This window comes from Rhinatrema bivittatum, chromosome 8, assembly GCF_901001135.1.
Source record: "Rhinatrema bivittatum chromosome 8, aRhiBiv1.1, whole genome shotgun sequence".
Taxonomy (NCBI): domain Eukaryota; kingdom Metazoa; phylum Chordata; class Amphibia; order Gymnophiona; family Rhinatrematidae; genus Rhinatrema; species Rhinatrema bivittatum.
In genome coordinates, this window is record NC_042622.1 from 273536263 (window position 1) to 273558152 (window position 21890).

The window sequence follows — 21890 nt, forward strand, 5'->3', positions numbered from 1 at the left end:
CATGCCTTCCCTAAGCACTGTAGGTTGGATGTCTTAGCTAAGGTGTTATTACTCCCTTGCATGGGACAGCTTTGATACCTCCCTATAGTGTTGACTGGTCTAGCAGGAGGATAAGGCAAAATTTATGCAAACTGACAATTTGCTTTCCTTGACGTCTGTTAGATCAGTCCGGTTCCCGCCCGGCGAAATTACTAAGTGTAAAAAAAAAATAAAAAATGAGAGAACAGACATTCCTGTCTTGAATGACCCTGTCCTACCCGGGGGGGGGGGGTAAGAAGGGGTGGTAGCTCCTTCCATGAGATTCCTACTTTCTTTCTTCCGACTTCCCTAATTTGCTAAATTCCCTAAAGATATAAAGTAGTGAAGTTTTCACATTCCCTTTGAGGAAGAGATTGGTCTAATTTGATATATTGACATAATGTATTACCGTAATTATGGTTATGCTGACTCAAGCCGGAAGCCGCGGATGCCGCTCGATTTATAATTTGTACATGTTGTAGGTCCACTTGGGACAATTTAAGTCTATTGATAAAAGGGCCAGCTTTTGCAGAAGGCTACTGAGGAACTGTGCCTGGCCACGCCTCCGTGGCAGTGGACATCAGAAGAAGAATCACGGAGGCGTGCTCTCTGTCTCCAGGAGCAGAGTAAGGAAATCCTTAGTGTTGACTTTTCTAGCAGTCTTCAAAGAACGCACATTCGGGCCGATACAGTAAAGTCCACGGGAGAGCGCCCACTCTCCCGGCGCGCGCACAGACCACTCTCTTGTGCGTGTGATTCAGTATTCAAATTAGGCCCGGAGGTAAAAAGAGGCGCTAGGGACACTAGCGCATCCCTAGCGCCTCTTTTTGGACAGGAGCGGCGGCTGTCAGCAGGTTTGACAGCCGACGCTCAATTTTGCCGGCGTCGGTTCTCAAACCTGCTGACAGCCACGGGTTCGGAAACCGGATGCCAGCAAAATTGAGCGTCCGGTTTGCGAGCCGTGAGCTGACTTCAAAATTTATTTATTTATTTTTTAACTTTTTGTAACTTTTGGGACCTCCGACTTAATATCGCCATGATATTAAGTCGGAGGGTGCACAGAAAAGCAGGGAATACCTAATAGGGCCATCAACATGCATTTGCATGTTGCGGGCGCTATTAGGTTCGAGGTGGTTGGACGCGCGTTTTTGACCCCTTACTGAATAAGGGGTAACGCTAGCGCATCAAACTCGCATCCAATCGCAGGTTAACAGTGCGCTCCGCCGGAGCCCCCTGTACTGTATCGGCCTGTTTATCAGGTAAGACGTAATTTTGCCATGTTGAGGGGAGAGGAGAGAGGCTAGGAGGACCTCCGGAGAAGGGACGGTGGAAGGGGAAAAGGCCTGGAAGAGGGGAAGGATTGCGAGGACATGGAGAGCAACAGAGAGAGCCTAGGAGATCAGGTGCTTTAAAATTTTCATCTGGCTCTCATTGATTTTGAAAGTTATCTGGCCCTCTTAATAAAAAGTTTGGGAATTCCTGCTGTAGGATCCCATTTTGCTAATATTTCAAAATAAACTATTAAAAGTCATTTTTCCACTGGTTTTTCTCCCTTTTTGTGTTCTTGTTCTAATAAATGCTGAAATTCTCAGGAAAAAAATGAATGTCCCTGCTTATACTGGGGTTAGTCCTTCCGTCGTGTGACTGTGAGAGAGGTCTGTAGTTCTTGGATGGGGGGGACATGGTATTATTTAATCCAAGTCTGGAGTCTCATGTCACTTGACGCAGAGAAGCTGCAATCTTTGGGCGGAGCTCGGACCAGCTCAGAATGACCTGGGCCCTGTTTTCCCAATTGTAGGCATCCCTTTACCTAGCGCATGTATAAATGGAGAAGTGTTTTATTACTTTTACTATTGACCTTCACCTGCTGCTGCAGGAATTCCAAGATTAATCGGTGGTTTTCTAATTGTCCCTTCAGCACATTGGCACCCCCAGTATGTGATATCCCCAAATGACAGCTGGTTGCCATAAATGCTTTGCTTTCTGTGAATGAAACATATTACAGCAGAAGTGATTGGGGTGTGTTATAATTTTTGGAAGGTGTGGGGGGGGGGGGGGGGGGGGGGGGGGGGGGGGGGGGGGGATACGGGATGCTTTTAGAAATGCCCTGTTTGTTTAAATAAATAAAAAATGGCAAAAAAAAAAGCGAACCATTCAAAAACCAACACAAAAAAATACATGATATATTGCACTAATTAAAAACTTTTTTTTACATATCAATCCACTGGTGACATGTAATCAAATTTTTTGTTAAAACTGGATTTAATTAGTGTTTATTTTAATGACGGAAAAAAAAGTGTGGCGGGAAGAAGTGTAGACAAAGGTAGTTCATAAAAGGTACCATGTTTAGGCCCCTTACAGACCTAACGTTTTACAAAGCCACTTTAATCAGTAGAAGGACGCTTTTATCTTGTTAATAGAAATATTATGGGTCATATGTACTGAGGAATTTCAGCTGCCTTTTTTTTTTTTTTTTTAATCTGGAGAAAATGGTTTGGCATGTCTCCAGAGGTTGGGTAGTGGATTGGGGGGAGGGCAGATTTGGAATTGGGTGGGATGTGTGTGTGTGTGTGTGTATATATATGCATATATATATTCATTCATTCACACACACACACACACACACACACACGGTTGTGAAGGCTGTGTTGGGTGGAGGCAGGTAGTTTATAGGGGTGTTTGTACAGATTATTATGTTTGGGTTTCTTTGCTTTATTTGTGTGGAATTGCTGCATGAGTGGTTTTTCGCTGCCCTAAAGAGTGTAGGGTTTGAGGGCCTCGTATATTAAGAGACAAATTGGGGAAAAGTCCCTGGTAACAGCTGGTTGTTTGCCCAGCTGAGTGAGCATTGCGCACAGGCTCTGGAGGACTGGTCTGATTGCACTGCTGCCAGGGATAATGGGCTGACTCACTTTTCTGCAGGAGCCTTTCACTGGCTCTCCCTCTCCTTCCTAGTGTCTGCCTTTAGAAATCAGAGTCCCCGCAAAACAGGAGCAGCTCTGTGGCATGGGGAGTGGTTTTCTAGGACTCAGCTAAGACAGAGAAGCTGCTGAGCTGTACAGGGGCAGGTTTGGAGCTTCAGATAAGAACATGCCATGCTGGGTCAGACCAAGGGTCCATCAAGCCCAGCATCCTGTTTCCAACAGTGGCCAATCCAAGTCACAAGTATCTGACAAGTACCCAAACACTAAGTCTATTCCATGTTACCGTTGCTAGTAAGAGCAGTGACTATTTTCTAAGTCAACTTAATTAATAGCAGGTAATGGACTTCTCCTCCAAGAACTTATCCAATCCTTTTTTAAACACAGCTATACTAACTGCACTAACCACATCCTCTGGCAACAAATTCCAGAGTTTAATTGTGCACTGAGTGAAAAAGAACTTTCTCCGATTAATTTTAAATGTGCCACATGCTAACCTCATGGAGTACCCCCTAGTCCTTCTATTATCCGAAAGAGTAAATAACCCATTCACATCTACCTGTCTAGACCTCTCATGAATTTAAACATCTCTATCATATCCCCCCTCAGCCGTCTCTTCTCCAAGCTGAAAAGTCCTAACCTCTTTAATCTTTCCTCATAGGGGAGCTGTTCCATCCCCTTTATCATTTTGGTTGCCCTTCTCTGTACCTTCTCCATCGCAACTATATCTTTTTTGAGATGCGGCAACCAGAATTGTACACAGTATTCAAGGTGCGGTCTCACCATGGAGCAATACAGAGGCATTATGACATTTTCCGTTTTATTCACCATTCCCTTCCTAATAATTCCCAACATTGTTTGCTTTTTTGACTGCCGCAGCACACTGAGCCGACGATTTCAATGTGTTATCCACTATGACGCCTAGATCTCTTTCTTGAGTGGTAACTCCTAATATGCAACCTGACATTGTGTAACTATAGCATGGGTTATTTTTTCCCTATTGCATCACCTTGCACTTATCCACATTAAATTTTGATGCCCAATTTTTCAGTCTCACAAGGTCTTCCTGCAATTTATCACAATCTGCTTGATCATGGATGTGTGCATACTGTAGTCTCTCGATGTGTGAGCATCCAAGTTTGCACAATCCAACCACTCTCCACCCCTGTGCCAGAAGAAGAAATTAACATTTTTACATTTTCCCCCTAATCTTACTCTTATTTGTTTCCCCAAACCTGAATACCCAAAAATGACCATCAGGATCCTGCTGTGAAATGCTTTTGAAGTTAAAAATACTTTGTTTAGTTGTGCATTTTAATGCCAGGATCAAAAAAGATGACCAGCTAGGGTCAGACACTTCCTTCCCAGGGCATTATGTTCTGCCGTGTGTGCCTGGTGTCTCCCAGCTGGGGTTCATTGGAGGGGGCGGAGGCCTAAACTGCCAGGAAATGCTTTCTCTGAAGAAGGAAGTACCCATGCTGCTGAAAGGAAAGGGCAGGGATGGTTTTCATCCAGTCACGGTCCCCAGCACAACGTTTCCCAATATTTTTGAGGCCAAGACCAAAATGTGTGGCATATCGGCCTCCACAGGGCAGGCAGTACAGACATGGAGAGGATTGGTATGGTCAAAAGAAGAGCTAGGGAAGCACTGAAAATCCAACCAGACTCTCTCCCATGCTTTAAAAGAGAGGGAGTGGAGACACACAAGAACTCCTCACAATGAGCCAGTTCCCTCTCTGTACAAGTGCAGGATAAGGAAGAAGGCAGTGTGGCATGGGCAGCTGGCTCAATTAGTTACCTTTTGTTGTTGCATGCCGTTGCCAGAGCTCCTCCACTGCTCCTGTGAGTCATATCCAGTGCTCTGTACACACGCTCCTTGTCTTATTCAAGCTGGGGATAGGTCAGAAGCTGGAAGGACTCAAAAGGAAGAAGCTCGGGACTGGGAAGAGGTGCTGCTGTATAGACTGTATGCTGAACAAAGCAGGCATGCATGATTACACGTGTTCTCAGAAAGGCACCTCTGCTGGTGAGTGGTGTTGCTGAGAGCAGAACCCAGGTGCTGGTCTGGATCTGAGCATTAGGCACTGGTGAATTTTCCCGTGGCAGACCTGTTTAGGTCAGGACAAACTAGTGCCATGGCACGCTGCTTGGGAAACGCTGCTATAAAGGTTGTGCAGGGGGTTAGTAGGTCCTGTCCTATCCTCCCACTCAAACTAGGATTTCCTAGCGTGTAGCCAGATGGACTCGGGACCAATGGGTTATGCTCCCCTGCCACAGATGGAAACTGAGTAAGGCTGCAAAGCTGATGTCACAGTACATATACCCCTTCCGTGAACTGAGCCCTCCAGTATTCTCCGTCGCCAGCAGATGGTGGACGTGTTTATGGGGATTGCTGTACTTGTAGGAAGGAGAAATTCTACATTCTAAATTAGAGAAATTTGAGCCCCGCTGTCCTGCGGAGATACCTAAAGGTCCCTTCCCCAGTTGAGAATTCCTGAGGCAATTTCCAAGATCCCTGTGCCTTGGTCCGGTAGCCGGTTTGCTGCTTAAGCCAAGAGCAGCGATAACGGCCAAAGCCCATGCCCCCACAGCCAGAGACAGTCTCTGTACTCAGCTGGCAAGCGCTAAGCCCAGGTAAAAAAAAAAAAAAAAAAAAAGATTTACCTTCTGATTCAGAGATGATTAAGAGGGTTTTTCTGTAGGACACCCCCGCCCAGCGCACCGTACCAACGTTGTTCCCACTCCTGTTGGGGTAAGGGGAATTGGGCTTCTGAGTGGGTTGAGCATCCCCCGGCAGGCGAGGCCCTGCTGTGGGTTTGGTTGGCACACCATGTGGTAGGCCGCAGCGGCGCCATCTTGTGCTCGATTCAGTGCATGCCCTATTGCCCTCCATAGGACATCAGTGCGTTCAGTGTATCGCCTCTGTGCATGCGTTGTATGTGTAACGTCAGGCGCGTCCCTATGTGCACAACTTTGAAAACGCTCAATACAGGAAGAGCTGTGCACATGGGCTATGCATGCGCCACACCCGCCTAGACACTCGAAATTTGTGCACATAAATTTTTAAGCGTGCACCGATTGAAAGCACAGCTACCGCCGCCAATGGTGCCAACAACAAAGAAACTCTCTGCTCTGCTTGTCATATTAGGGCTTCACAGCCTGACCTGGATTCCAACTGTGATTAAGCCCAAGGAGAGTTGGCCTCCTTGAACTTTGCTAAGCCAGGTTCCTCCCATTCAGATGATGGGTTGGTCACAGCCTTAACTGGCAGTATGCTGGATCTGAGTACATGCTTGACTGGGTCATCCGTGGGAGAGGGAAATTCAGCTGGATCCACCCCAGTATCTCCTGGACTAGGCATGGACCTAGCTGCCTTTTCATTGGGTGGAGTTTTTCCAGGGGCTGAAAACCTTCAGTAGGTGCAGTCTGCTGCCTCGCTTGCCCCTGTCTGGACAGAACCTCAGCTGGGGATCCCTCGCTCTCCTGTTCCTACCGGCAGATCCCAAGGTACGCCTCGCCTTACCAAGAGTATCCCTGGTAGGATCCTGGATGGCACGGGCGAAGAGGAGGACCCAGATTCCTTGGAAAATGGGGAAATTCCCCCAGGTTGGAACCTTATCTGACCATGTTACGATTCTTTCACAGAGATGAATTGCCGGCCCTGATTTCCCAGAACCTGAAGATACTGGGAGTTCCTGGGGCGGGTTCTATGGCCAAACCAAAGAACAATCCCATTCTGATTTCCCTGCGGAAAGCTTGTTTCCGGTGATGGATACCACCCAGGAGTTGATTGATCTGGAATGGGATGCCCCAGAACCAAGTTTTAAAGGGGGCCGAGCATTGGATGCTCTATACCCTCTGGACCTGGTGATAAAAGAACATTTGGTTTCCCTAAAGTCTCTGCCATCTCTAAGTAAACTACTATTCCAGTGGAGAGAGGAGTGAGCTTAAAAGATATGCACAATAGACGGGTTGAGTCTATCCTTAAACAAGCCTTTGTTGCAGTAACCATGACCTTACAAATTGCTTCTTGTTGCACTTTGATGGCTCGTTCGTGTCTACTTCTCTCTCAGGAGGTGAATGACTTGGGGGTGAATTCCAGAGCGGTTATGGAACCTGCTGGCTCTGATTTAGTCTGTAATTCAGCCAGAGGAGTGGCCTCAGTGGTGATGGCCAGACAGCTGTGGCTGTGAAATTGGTCAGCTGATGCAACTTCTAAAGCAAATCTTACAAAGATGCTCTTTAAAGGATCACTCCTATTCGGGAACGAGTTGGAAAAGCTGGCCAGTAAATAGGGCGAGTCTCCAGTTCTCTGTTACCGGAAGATAAGAGGAAACAGTTACAGCACCCCTCACCTATGAGGGGTTGTTCCGGGGGTTCCCAGCGTGTTCGCCCCTACAGAAATTAAACATTTCAGAGGTCTCGACCCCTTGGGAGGTCTCAATCCTTTTGTTCCCGGCAGCCCAAGAGAGGGACAGGTTCAGGCTCATCCTCAACCCTCCCCAGTGAAATTTTACTGACCCACCTTCGGGATGAGGAGATAGGGGGTTGTCTATCTTTTACCAAAGGTGGGTTGAGATCACTTCGGCCAAATGGGTACTGGAAGTCATACGAAAATGACGTGCTGGAATTCCACAGCACTCCTTTGGATCTATTCATGATGTCTCCTTGCCACTCCCAGCACAAGAAGCAGGCAGTGGAGATTACACTTCTAAGGCTCCTCAGGATGAGGGCTGTGATCCTAGTGCCTTCGGCCCAGGAAAATACGGGGCATTATTCCATTAATTTTGTTGTACCCAAAAAGGAAGGTTCCTTTCGTCCCATCCTGGACATCAAGAGTCAACGGTCACCTGTGAGTGACTGATTTTTGCATGGAGACCTTATGCTCCCTGATAATGGCCATACAATCAGGAGAGTCCCTAACCTCCCTGGACCTATCCAAGGCCTACCTAAGTATTCCAATCCAACAAGAACACCAATGTATCCTACGTATTGCGGTCCTGGGTCGACATCAGTTTCGGGTGCTGCCATTTGGCCTAGCCACTGCCCGCAGGACATTTTCCAAGATTATGGTGGTTGTGGCGGCAGCATTGAGGAAAGATGGGATCCTGATGTACCCATACTTGGACGATTGGCTGATCCGGGCCAGGTTCGTGAAAGAGAGCTTCCTGACAAAGAGCAGCCTCAAGCCTTCCCAGACCTTGGAGTATCTGGGAGCCTGATTTGACACCAGGCAGGGCAAGATCTTTCTTCCGACCACACGGCTACAGGAGTTGATGTACCAGGTGCGACAATTGGTGAACACGGTATTCCGACGGTGTGAAGCTATCGCCAAGCCCTCGGTTTGATGGCAACTTGGAAGTAGTGCTATGGGCAAGGGCACACATGTGTCCACTTAAACACTGTCTGCTATCACGTTGGAACCCACAGTCTCAACACTATGCGGTTCGTCTCCACTTACTGAAGGAAGTCTGTTCTCGCCTCTAGTGGTGGTTGCAGGAAACTCATCTGAGCAGGGGCATGTCCCTATCCAAAAGAATTGGCTGGTTCTCATGACAGATGCGAGTCTCCAGGGCTGGGGAGCTCACTATCAGGAGCTGACGGCCCAGAGATGTTGGACGGAAGAAGAGGCCCTCTGGAACATCAATCGCCTGGTAGCCCGGGCAGTCAGATTGGCATGTTTACAGTTCAGCCACAGACTCCAGGGTCAAGCGGTCCGCGTGATGTTGGGCGACACAATGATGGTAGCCTACATCAACTGCCAGGGAGGAACCAAGAGCCAGCAGGTGTCACAGGAAATAGACCTCCTTTTGAAGTGGGCGGAACTACATCTACAGATGATCTCAGCCTCCCACATTGCAAGAAAATACAATGTCAGAGCAGACTTTCTAAGCAAGTAGTCTGGATGCAGGAGAGTGGGGGTTGTTGACCAAAGCATTTTAACTGATAGTAGATCACTGGGGCCTCCCATCAATCAACCTGCTGGCTGCATCTCACAATACAAAGGTTCCTCGATTCTTCAGTCATAGAAGAGCTCCGTGGTCCCTGGGAATCAACACTCTCATCCAGATCTGGCTGGAAGACAAGTTGCTATATGCCTTCCCTCCATGGTCATTCGCAGAATTGAACACCACAGGGGACTAATCCTGCTAGTAGCTCCAGATTTGTCCAGGCATCTGTGGTATGCAGACATGTGGAGAATTCCCTGCACCTCCTGCCACACAGGGACCTCTGTAGCAGCAGAGGACCGGTCCTTTACGAGGATCCGTCTCGATTCTGTCTTACGGTCTGGCCCTTGAATGAAGTGTCGGTAATTGTCACCTTCCTCTGTGCTTGTAAGTTCTCCATGTCCCTAGCGTATGTGTGGGTCTGGAGAGTATTTGAGGCCTGGTGCGAAGAGCATGGTGTCCTCCCTCAGATGGTCAAAATCCCACTTATTCTGGAATTTTTGCAGGGTGGCTTGAATAAAGATATGGCCCTTAACTCTTTGAAGGTGCAGGTAGTGGCTCTCTCCTGTTTCAGGGGTGAGGTGAATAGGGCCTCCCTTTCTGGCTCATCCTGACATGACCTGTTTCCTGAAGGGAGTGAAGCACCTTTGACCTCTCTTAAGGTTGCTGGTTCCCTTGTGGAATCTTAATTTAGTACTGGATTTTTTGGCAGGTCTTTTCTTGTGTTTTTATTGACTTTGAAAACTGTGTTCCTGGTGACTATATGCTCAGCGCGTCGCATCTCTGAACTGCAGGCATTGTGCCTGGAGCTGTTCCTCTGGATGACTCCTGGGGCATTACAACTATGTACTGTTCCATCCTTCTTGCCCAAGGTAGTATCGGGATTTCATTTCAATCAGTCCATTTCATTGTCATCCCTAGATAAACTCAAGGACGCGGAGGATATCATCTCCTCCATCATTTGGATGTCAAGAGACTTCTAGTTCGGTACGTGGAAGTCTCAGAACCGATCTGAAAGATGGACAGCCTGTTTGTCCTTCACAGTGGAAGGAAGCAGGGCAAACCAGCTTCGCAGGCTGCCATAGCTTGCTGGATTAAGAAGGTTGTTACGGGAGCCTTTGTGGAGGCTCAGGTTAGAGCTCATTCCACTAGGCTCAGGTGGATTCATGGGCAGAAATTAGATGGCTGTCCGATTATCTGCTGAGTGGCGATTTGTGGCCTCCTTGCACACCTTCAGGTTTTATTGCCTTGACAAACAGGCCCAAGAGGATGCAGCCTTTGCACGGTCGGTGTTGACTGGACCAAAGGCAGCCTCCCGGCCCGATTGGGAGTAGCTTTTGTACATCCCATTGGTCCTGAGGCCATCTTGCTATATGCTAGGAAATGGAAAAATTACTTACTGATCATTTCTTTTTCCTTAGTATAGACAGATGGAATCAGCGTCCCGCCCTCAGCTGCCCAAGAACTGTCACGGGTTCTTCCATGGAATAGGCCTCAAATCCAAGGGATTACGGTTAAGTGTTTATCCAGTCCCTAGATTTAGGGAACCTATATTCTTACTGGCGTTCAGTGTTTATGGTTGGTTGAGTACAGTTACGGTTATCCATTTTTAGTCATTTTTAATCAAGTCCTTTCACTAATATGTCCACAGTGGCTTTTGACGAGAATACCGGAGGACTGAGGTCACGGCATGGGTATATGTACTGTGATGTCAACTTTGAGGCCATGCTCCTTCTCCATCTGCTGGCAGGGGAGCATAACCCATTGATCCTGAATCCACCTGTCTACACTAAGGAAAAAAATATTATCAGGTAAGTAATCTCTCCATTTTATATTTTTCTGGGTTGGTTTTTACCATTGTGTTTTCTCTCTGAGGAGAGCAGCCCCAGGATGGGTGCAAGGTGGAGGAGGAATGCTGATGGAAGCGAGGGACTGAGAAAAAGTCGGGGAACGTGAGCCCGTCTACCTCTAGCTTGGTTTCGGGTGTGTGTTTCATAGTTCTTTGAAGAAGGAGTCCCATCAGCCTAGATAAAAATGGCAATTGATTGTATTTTGGGATAATTTTTGGACCATTTATGACATTCATTTTGAATATTTGACCTGCACACCCTGCTTTTCATTTTATTTTTTCCTCCAGTGAGTCTCCTCCCACCCAGCCTAGGGCTGCCGTTCTTAGAAAGAAAGGCAAGCTAAAGATTAGATGAGAGGGCTGTTTGTTTAATTTTTGACGACTGATCCATGTCTTCCCAGGTGAAGGAGCTTGTCCTGGATAATTGTCGCTCAGATGATGGGAAGATCATTGGCCTTTCGGCCGACTTTGAGAATCTCGAGTTCCTCAGCATGATTAACGTCAACCTGGTGTCCGTCTCAAACCTCCCCAAGCTCGGCAAACTGCGGAAGGTAAAATGTGGATGCGCAGAGTCCGGGGCTATGCTGCATGGAACATGAGGAGGGGAGAGGGGAATTGGTTCAGAGCCTGGAGATTGGGGGGGGGGGGGGGGGATATCTTAGGCTGGTATGTGTCGGGCAAGATATTTGTGGACCAGGGGGCGATGGTGACTATCAAGGGGGAGCACATGGGATCACTAGGGAAGCAATCTAATGGAGCAGTCCTGTTGGGTTTTTCACGCGTGTTCCTGGAAAAATTGATACAGTTCATTTAGATTTTTGCTAAAGCTGTCGTGACAGTAATCCATGAGAATCAGGTTATCATCTTACGTTAAATATTGCTTGGGAAACTGTGAGCTGGTAAGGTGCAGAGAAGGGGGTTATTAATGACATGTATTCTGCTTGACCCAAGGGGGGACAGTGTCTGTCCTGGTCGCATCACATTTTATCAGCCTAGTGGACGGTGCAATCGACAAGATTTCCTTTTTTTGGTGCAATGATAAATACTTTGCAGGACTTTGTGTTTATTTTTTTGGAGGCATGCTGATGCGTGGGGCAAAGGACCCTAGAAGTGGGAAACCTGATTTAATGTGGAGAACGTGTAGTGTGTGTGTGATATTTATTTCCCACCTTTTTGAACTATTAACTCAAAGCAGTTTACCATTTGGCAGCTACAGATTGAGTGATAAGGTAAGAGGGGGTGGTGGGGGAGCAGTGATAGCGTTAAGAATAGGCCGATGCTGTGAGCCATGGACAAGGCTATAAGTCCTAGCACACATGGGGCCAGTCATTGTTGTCTGTGCTGTAGGTCTGTACCTTTGCTGACCTTTTGCCTTTTTTATCTCCACCACCTCACTCACTAGTTGGAGCTGAGCGACAACAGAATCTCTGGTGGCCTTGAGGTTCTGGCGGAGCGAACCCCGAGTCTAACACACTTAAACCTGAGTGGCAACAAAATCAAAGACATCAACACTCTGGAGCCCCTGGTGAGTGAAAGGGCCTTAGCAGGGTCAGGGTGGGAGGTGGGGACATTCAGTCTTCGATCATAGCTGGCCTGGGTTTAGTTCTGGCCAGTGGCCTGGATGGGAGATCTCTGTGGTGACTGGTAGGTGAAAAAGTAGGTGGTGCGACAAACATTTTGCCCTTCCCTCTCACCCTGAGCCTTTTACCTTCCCTGGCGTCTCTTGCTTTATTTTCACTGGTGAAATTGCACATGAGTTGCCACTAAGAACCCTCTGGGGAGCACTGGTTGCTGCTTTAGCAGATGCTCTTCTTGCTGTTTGGTACTGGCAAGTGAGCCGCCATATTGTTGAGCTATGCTTCCACCCCCCTGATTTGTCATTAGTGATTGGGTTTTTTGTGTGTGGTGGTTTTTTGTTTTTGTTTTGTTTGTGTTGGCTTTTTTGTGTATTTTATTTTATTTTGGGATGAGGTTTGTGAAATGTGGGCTTGTATTTGATGGGCATCTGTGATCTTGTGGCATGTTTCACAGGGTGGGAGTTTTGAGGGATATTGATGCATCAGAGGAGCTTAATGCTCCCCTCTTCGCCCCCCCTCCCCCCAGGTTGCACAGTCCAGCAATTGCAGAAATCCCTACAATGGGAAAATCCCAGCACACTCACAGCTCGGCCTTTGTCTGTTGCATGTGCTTCAGCACCTTGGATAAAAGTGTGATAAAAGGAAAGAAAACACGATGCTATAATGTAGTATGTCATTTTTTTTTTTTTCTAATTTACAGAAGAAATTGCCGAACCTGCGGAGTTTGGACCTTTTTAACTGCGAAGTGACAATGCTGAATAATTACCGGGAAAGCATGTTTGAGCTCCTCCCTCAGTTAACGTACTTGGATGGGTTTGACGCAGACGATCAGGAAGCTCCTGACTCTGATCCAGAGGCAGACGGGCTGGATGATGAGTACGATGAGAACGGAGGTAAAGGGTCATGAGGGAGGAGGAGTGGTACGGAGTTGTCCCAGAGAGCCCTTTTTCAATCTGCAACAGCTGTCTCTGCACTATAGAAGGTCTCTGGCCCAAGGTTTGGGCTCATCCCCACAACTTGAGGGTTGGAGATTGGTTGACATAGTGTTCCTGATGGTGGAGGGGTGTAGGTAGTGTGGTGGGTGCTGAAAGTAGATTTCCTAAATATTTTTGTAAAAAGACAATGATAGTTCTTTAAACAGGTATTCCTGTTTAGCATCCCTACCAGCAGATGGAGGCAAGCAATAAAAACCTTTCAGGCACTGCTACTTATCTGAGTGTGCCACCTGCAGTCCCTCAGTATTTCTCTTGTCTCCAGCAGATGGTAGAAGTGCAAACCTGCAGTCTGATACTTAAAAAGGGAGAGCGTGAAAAGATTAAGAAATGTAGCAAACAGAATGTTGGGAATTATTAGAAAGGGAATAGTGAATAAAACAGAAAATGTCATAATGCCTCTGTATCGCTCCATGGTGAGACCGCACCTTGAATACTGTGTACAATTCTGGTCACCGCATCTCAAAGATATAATTGCGATGGAGAAGGTACAGAGAAGGGCAACCAAAATGATAAAGGGGATGGAACAGCTCCCCTATGAGGAAAGGCTGAAGAGGTTAGGGTTGTTCAGCTTGGAGAAGAGATGGCTGGGGGGGATATGATAGAGGTGTATAAAACCATGAGAGGTCTAGAACGGGTAGATGTGAATCGGTTATTTACATTTTCGAATAATAGAAGGACTAGGGGGCATTCCATGAAGTTAGCAAATAGCACATTTAAGACTAATTGGAGAAAATTATTTTTCACTCAATGCACAATAAAGCTCTGGAATTTGTTGCCAGAGGATGTGGTTAGTGCAGTTAGTGTAGCTGGGTTCAAAAAAGGTTTGGATAAGTTCTTGGAGGAGAAGTCCATTAATGGCTATTAATCAATTTTACTTGGGGAATAGCCACTGCTATTACTGGCATCAGTAGCGTGGGATATACTTAGTTTTTGGGTACTTGCCAGGTACTTGTAGCCTGGATTGGCCACTGTTGGAAACAGGATGCTGGGCTTGATGGACCCTTGGTCTGACCCAGTATGGCATGTTCTTATGTTCCTATAGAACACCAGAAGGCAGAGAAACTGGATCAGACAACTGCTGATTCCATTCAACTTGGAATGAGTGTCCTGATAAGTAGAAAATGAATAAGATCAAGACCCCATCCGTAAGACCAATCTCCCTAAGTCGTGAGATCAAGAGAACATGATTAACAGTATCGAAAGCCACACTTAATTCTAGAAAGACCCTTGGCCTGACCCAGTGTGGCAATTTCTTATGTTCTTAAGGCAGCCAAGGTTTTCATCCACTGGAGGGAGTTTGGCTCCGCAGGGATTGACACCTTAGTTCAGCCCTGGCCAGGGAGGCTCCTGCTATGTCTTCCCTCCACCCCATGTGGCTGCTTGTAGATCGGGTGTTGTCACATAAAGCAGCATCAAGGAAGAGTGATTCTCGTAGCACTGGAGTTGCCGCGCTGTTCGTGGTTTGCAGATCTAGTTCAGCTAGCGGTAGACAGGCCTGTTTGGTTAAGCCACCTGAAGGGAGTGCTACGTCAAGGACACATCCTTTCGGAACTGGAATATCGCTTCTGTCTTGCAGCCTGGCTTTTGAGAGGTGGCGTTTCCGCTTGAAGGGGTATTCCAAGCCGGTGATTACTACCCTTTTTCAGGCTAGAAGAGTCTCCATTTCTTTGTCATATATCAGAGTTTGGAGAGTGTTTGAGTATTGGTGTGGAGTACATGGTGAAGATCCTTCACAGGCAAACATTGCCCAAGATTTGGCCTTTTTGCAAGAGGACTTGTCGATGGGTTTAGCCTATAATTCGCTCGGAATTCAGGTGGCAACCTTGGGTTGTTTCAGGGGAAGATTTGCAGAGATGAACGTAGTACATTTCCTTAAGGGAGCAAAGCATTTGCATCCTCCAGTCCATTGGATTTGTCCATCGTGGAATCTTATTTGGTGGTTCGAGTGTTGTGTGGTCCTCCTTTTGAGCCTTTGAGAAGGGCTTCTTTGAAGGACCTTACCCTGAAGATGGTGTTCCTGGTGGCGAATAGCTTGGCGAGATGAATTTCTGAGCTCCGAGCCTTTTTTTGTGAATTTGCAATGATGGTGTCTCGTTGCGTGCTGTTCCTTCCTTTTTGCCCAGGGTCATGTCGGCTTTTTATCTTAGCCAGATGGTGGATTTGCTGGGGTTTTCACAGCTGATGTCCAATTCTCCCCATGCAAGGAAACTTCATCTTTTGATTGTGCATTGGGTTCTCCTAAGATATCTCAAGGTGACTAATGGATTTCAGTGCTTGGACCATCTTTGTGTTGTTCAGTGGAGCAAAGAAGGGTTGTAAAGCGACGCAAGAGTACGATTGGTCATTGGTTAAAGGAGGCAATAGTTTCAGACTATATTTGTAAAGGTCGGTCGATCCCTGAGGGATTGCAGGCAGCCTCCTGGGCGGAGTGATGGGTGGTGTCTCCACAGATTTGTCAGGCAGCAACTTGGTCCTCTTTGCACACTTTTACTAGACATTACCATTTAGATGTCAGGGCTCCTTTGGTGAAAGTGTGTAGGTTTGGTGCTGCAGAATAAAATTATACATAGTTCTCAGTTTGTTTGAGATTCGAAATTCCTTTTTCTTGGCCCTAGTTCAGGGGTTAGTTTGGTTGGGAGTTCCATCTTGTTCCCCTGCTCGCTTTGGAGAGAGAGATCCTTAAAGTTTGGGGTTAGACATCTTGGCTTGGGTCCAGGTCAATACTGAGGGACTGCAGGTGGCGCTCTCGGTTAAGTAGCAGTGCCTGAAACATTTTTATTCTCTGCCACCATCTGCTGATAGGGATGCAAAACCACTGGTCTGGACTGATCTGTAGTAGTCCAGGAATGAAAATTAGCAGGTAAGAACCAGTTTTACTTTTTGAGTAGGATTGACTTAATAGATGTATGGTTACATTTTTTTAAGATTTAATCTGAATTGACAGGGATTCTCTGACCTATCTGTCTTCTACATGCATTCTGTTTTTATGTTGTAAATCAAATCCAGAATTTATTAACATAAGTTTATCATGTTTATCCTAGTTCAGGCTGCATGTAAGTTGGTGGGGTTGTCTTTGTTAATGGATTGTGTAATTCCCAAAGATAAACTTTTTTTGGATTGGTGGACAGTAACTGCAACAAATTGAATTGTTTCGTGTTTGGCTCTCTTTCCCAGAAAGTGAGGAAGATGAGGAAGAAGACTATGAAGAGGAGCTAGATGAGGATGCCATCGACGACGAGGATGAAGATGAGCTGGATGGGGAGGAGGAGGAGGATGGCGTAGAAGATGAGGTGAGGGGGGGGGGGGGTGTTATAACCCAGTGTTCAGGAATCCTGTGCTCGATGGATTCAGTGCCCCGTTGCACGTCACATGCACTTCCCATCGCCACGATGCCTTGCAAAGCCCTGGAAAAAGGGAGAGCGTGAAAAGATTAAGAAATGTAGCAAACAGAATGTTGGGAATTATTAGAAAGGGAATAGTGAATAAAACAGAAAATGTCATAATGCCTCTGTATCGCTCCATGGTGAGACCGCACCTTGAATACTGTGTACAATTCTGGTCACCGCATCTCAAAGATATAATTGCGATGGAGAAGGTACAGAGAAGGGCAACCAAAATGATAAAGGGGATGGAACAGCTCCCCTATGAGGAAAGGCTGAAGAGGTTAGGGTTGTTCAGCTTGGAGAAGAGATGGCTGCACATGCTCAGTAGGGGCAGGTTTGAGAGTCCTAGAATCTTTGAGATCAAAGTTCTGGACCAGGGCTCCATCCTGATGATGTCACCCATGTGTGAGGGCTAACATCCTGCTGTCCTCCAGGAAAGCAACTCTTTATCTTTTTGACTAGGAGATAAAAGGAACTATCCATCCTCTCCTTTCCGCTCCAGCATTGCGTCTGCAGTCCCACAGAGCAGAGTCTCTGTTCTAGCCCATGGTGGTGAAATCCTTGCTGCTGGGTTTCTCCTCATCCTTTTCGATTGTAGTGGAGTCTACGCTGTCAGAGGTGGCTGACCAGGGCATATTCCCTCTGAGGCAATGGGTTTGCCACCATCGTCATTGGAGTCCTTGATTAGTGTTCTTACACCTCTAGGCTGTGAAGAAGGTTCCACAGGGTATACCTTCCAGCTCCTCCAGACCAGCGGTTCTCAACCAGTGTCTCGCCACACTTCCCGGTCCCTTGCTGACCCAGCTGCTCCCCCCTGCCCCAGTGGAATAGGAATTCATTCTTCGCCCAGGCTTAAAATACCGATAACCCGGGCAGAACACAGCAGGAGAGCTGGAGTCAGTGGCACCAGCATGGTCTTCCCGCGGCCCGGAAGAGGAAGTGGCGAGCACTGGCCGCACATGCGGGAAGACCATGCTGGTGCGTGCAGCATCAGCCCAAAGAAGCGCGGAGCAAAAGAGGAACAAAGTCAGCCCCCCGCAGTTGATGGGAGTCCTTTCTCGAGGCTGCAAGAGCTGGAAGTTTAGGAGGCTGCTGCTGTCGCTAGTTTGGGTGGGGGGAGAGAGTGAGCTTGTGTGTGTGTGTGTGAAAGAGAGCCAGCATATATGGAGTTGGACCTTTAGTAACACTGCAGGAGAGCGGGGCTCAATTTTTTTCTCCAATTTAAAAGTAGAATTTCTTCTTTCAAAAGTACAGCGATTTTCCCCATAGGGAATGCATGTCCGAATCTGCTGGAGACGGAGAAATACTGAATGGCTGAGGTCACTGCAGGGGTGTTTCTAGGGTAACGTCAGCTTTGAAGCCTAACTCCGCCTCCGTCTGCTGGCAGGGGAGCATATAACCCATTAGTCTTGAGTCCGTCTGCCTACTCTAAGGAAAACAAAATTATCAGGTAAGTAATTTTTCCACTTTCTCCTCTGGCTAGAAAATTAAATCTCAGGTAAATCACCTGGGTTTGCAGTTGTCAGATTACCACTTCAGTCTGTTGTTGAATCTGCCTTGAAAAAGGCAGAAAAGGCACGAATTTATTAGACTTCACCTCCAGGAAAAGACCATAGGTCACTAGATAGTTTTGGAGAGAGAGAGTATTTCAGTGCTCCATGCTCACATCTCCATTCACCAATTTTACATGGTGCAAAACCTAAATGGCTGAAACCCTTCTTTTAACTTGCAGAAGTTATTACTCCCAACTGCTGTTGGATGCAGAGGAATTTAATTTCACTTACTAAAGTTTTTTTTATATCCTGCCTGTAAAATGTTATCCAAGTGGACACTACTAAAAACATACATAATTAGTCCAATAATCCCAAAATTGTCAATACATAAAATAACACATATTGAGATAAAAGCTGCAATAAATATTTTATAGCAGAACTTATTTATTTTAGATTTTTATATTCCACTTTTCATCAAAGTGGATTACGTTCAGGTAAGGTAGGTATTTCCCTATCCCCAGTGGGCTTCCAATCTAATTTTTTTACCTGAGGCAACTGAGGGTAAAGCGACTTGCCCAAGTTCACAAGGAGCATCAGTTTCCCTGGTTTGTAGCCCGCTGCTCTAACCACTCCACTCCAATGATCTAATGATCTCTCGTGATCTAATATCTTCTGAATGGAAACTAGCTGCTATAAACAATGTTAATTTAAACTACTAAAGGCCTGCTTGAAAAACCACCTTTTCACTGCCTTCATGAATTTTAAGTAGTCCGATTCAACCCAGATGTCTCGGGAAATGGAATTCCAAAGTGCAAGAACTTGGTAACTGAATGAAGCTTCTCTAGTAATATCAAAGCAGATAACTGATGGAGATGGAAGATGAAGAGAACTCATTTGAGAAGACTGGAAAACATGGGCAGGAAAGTAAAGAATTGACTTTAGAAAGAGACACTGGAAAGCCAGAGTGAAAAGCATGAAATGTTAAACAGAAGTTGAATCTGATGTGATGAATAATGGGTAACCAATGCAAGTGGTGCAATACAGGAGAAATATCAAATTCTCTAGCCCAAAAATTATTCTTGTAACGGTGTTCTGGAGTAGTTGTAACCACTTAATTTGGTAATTAGGAATTGCAAGAAGGGCGTGATGACGTCACCAGCGAGCATGGTGGCTTAAGAGAAAGCTCCCGGCTTTATACTGCAACTTCTCACTAATATCGCAGGCATCCGCTGCATTTTACTGGAACTGTTTGGATGCACAGCCACCCTGAAGGTATCTGATGGCGGGGAAACGCAAAACATTGAATCTAAAACAGTTTTCATACACGAAAACAGACTGCGATTCCAGCGTACAGATGGAGGAGCAGGCCTCAGATGGCGATCTGGAGCCCGAGCTAGACCATGCGGCGCCGCAGACCTTCAGTGACTTACCATCCCGCGAGGAACTCCGGGAATGGTTCGTGGCGCTCCGAGCGGACATGAAGCAACATGAGGAGCTCCAAGCGCTCATCTCGGATATAAAAGACAATATGGCCGCCCTAGGTAATCAGGTAGATTTATTTATTTATTTATTTATTTATTTAAAGGATTTATATACCGGAGGTTCCTGTATAATATACATATCACCCCGGTTTACAATGAACAGTAAATATCGCTTCAAGTTAGAGGCTTACAATGAACATGGTTAATCCAAATAACAGGGAAATATAAATAATAATGTTAACAATTAAGAAGTGATAATAAATAGATAATAACAATAAATACATAAATAAAATAGAAATAAATAGAAATAAATAAGTAACTAACAGTAAAAATGTTGATGAACTTGATACCCGTATGGAGCGGCAGGAAGAATTCATGCAGAGATCAGGTGAAGCACAAAATGTAAGTCAGTCTGAGCGCATGGCAATAGAAGAAAAATTAGAAGACCTGGAAAACAGGTCTCGTAGAAATAATCTATGTATTCGAGGAGTCCCTGATACACCTGAGTATGCGGACAGCAGGGAGATGGCCACCCGCCTGCTCCGTTTTATTATGCAACCAGACAAGCCAGCAGGCTCGGAGGGGGAGCCATCTTCCCTCACTTACAGCATTGAAAGGGCACATCAAGTACAAGGTCCCCGTAGTGGGGCTAGGCCAAGAGACATCTTAATCTGCATGCAAATCTTCAGGGAGAAAACGAATTTATGCTGTAGCCAGAAAGCAGCGTGACTGGGCCTGGGAAAGGTCATAAGGTGAGCATTTATACAGATTTGGTGGCCTCCACCCTTCGTAAAAGATGAAGAGCAGTGACCTCCATTTTACAAGAGAGGGCGGTGCGGTATTGCTGGACTTTCCCCTTCGGATCCTGGCTAATTCATTCTGCTACCTACGGAAAACATTTACGTTAAACTTGCTTTATACTTCACCACTACCTGGCAAAATGTAGAAATTGAGACATGTGAAGGATTGAAACGCTTTCACATTTCCACCTCCCATCTTTCTGGAAACTTCAGTCTTCTTTTCACTTTATTCAACGTAATTCAATGCAGAGTTGATGAAATGGAAGTGTGCTCGGGGTTTACTGATCTGGGTTGGACATCTGTGCATGTGGCTGAAACTTAATTGCTCTCTCTTGGAGATGGATGGTCTCTCTTCAAAGGGCCTTTGGGGTCCTGAGGAATCTCACGGCCCCTAAAGAAGAGAACCAGAAAATTTATAGGAGTGTAAAAATAAAAAGTCCACCTTTTCAAGAAGAGAAAGGTAGAAATATATTTTTGGCAACTATTTTTTTTTTTTTTTTTTGAAATTTAAGGTTTATTAGAGAAAGATAATACCGACAATACAAAACCATACAGCATCTGTGAAGCATGTACAATAACAAAATTGACAGTAGAATAGATGCAATAAAGACTTACAACAGATTCTCTGCTTTTCTCAGTTATTGTGTAAACATATCCCCCCCCTTTCTGTTCCCCTCACCCCCCACCCTTCTCCCCTACCATCCCTGGGAGCTCCTGCAAAGGTAGTATGAACAAATAACATAAGAGAAAATCAAACATAAAAGGAAATCATATCTTCTTCTGTTGTTGTTGCCATGTTAGGTATAAAGACCAGGTACGCTGAAAGGCCCCTATTTGTTTCCGACGGTGCGCCGTAATCTTACTAAGGGTACAAACCTTTGCCACCCGTGACTGAACCTGCAATAATGTAGGTACACCCTGAGACTTCCAGTGTAAAGCTATCTCACATCGAGCAGAGGTGACCACCAATCTAACAAAACGCTGTAAGGCCGTGTCGAGCTGTGGATAGTCTGAGTTAAGCAGGGCAACTATGGGGGTTAGAGTAATAGAAACATGCAATATGTCTGAAAGCCACACAGCCAGTCCCTGCCAAAACTGGGAAACAGCAGCACACTCCCACCACATATGATAAAAGGAACCTCGCTCCCCACAACCCCTCCAGCACCGATCCGAGGCCGTGGAATACATTTTATGGAGTTTAGCGGGGGTATAATGCCACCGATAAAGGAGTTTGAAACTATTTTCCAAGTAGGAGGCTGAGATAAGACCCTTACACCCCACTGTAAAGATAGTGTCCCAAAAGTCGTCACCCTGCGGGGACCCCAGATCAGCCTCCCAGGCGGACAGGTATGTTGGGCGCGTTCCCATACCCTGAAGGAGCAGCTTATAAATTTTGGACATTAAGTGCTGTACTTTGTCAGCCGC

General features: G+C 46.2%; 1 protein-coding gene across 2 annotated transcripts in view; it reads left to right on the forward strand.

Annotated features, from left to right (window-relative positions):
- LOC115096392 (acidic leucine-rich nuclear phosphoprotein 32 family member B-like) overlaps window positions 1–21890 on the forward strand; it is an 84914-nt gene that overhangs the window by 60951 nt on the left and 2073 nt on the right. For both annotated transcript variants that reach the window (XM_029610927.1, XM_029610926.1), the window contains exons 2-5: window positions 11138–11287; window positions 12139–12261; window positions 13014–13206; window positions 16483–16598. In XM_029610927.1, the coding sequence (XP_029466787.1) occupies window positions 11228–11287; window positions 12139–12261; window positions 13014–13206; window positions 16483–16598 (492 nt within the window). In that variant the 5' untranslated portion in view covers window positions 11138–11227. The remainder of the gene's footprint in view (window positions 1–11137; window positions 11288–12138; window positions 12262–13013; window positions 13207–16482; window positions 16599–21890) is intronic.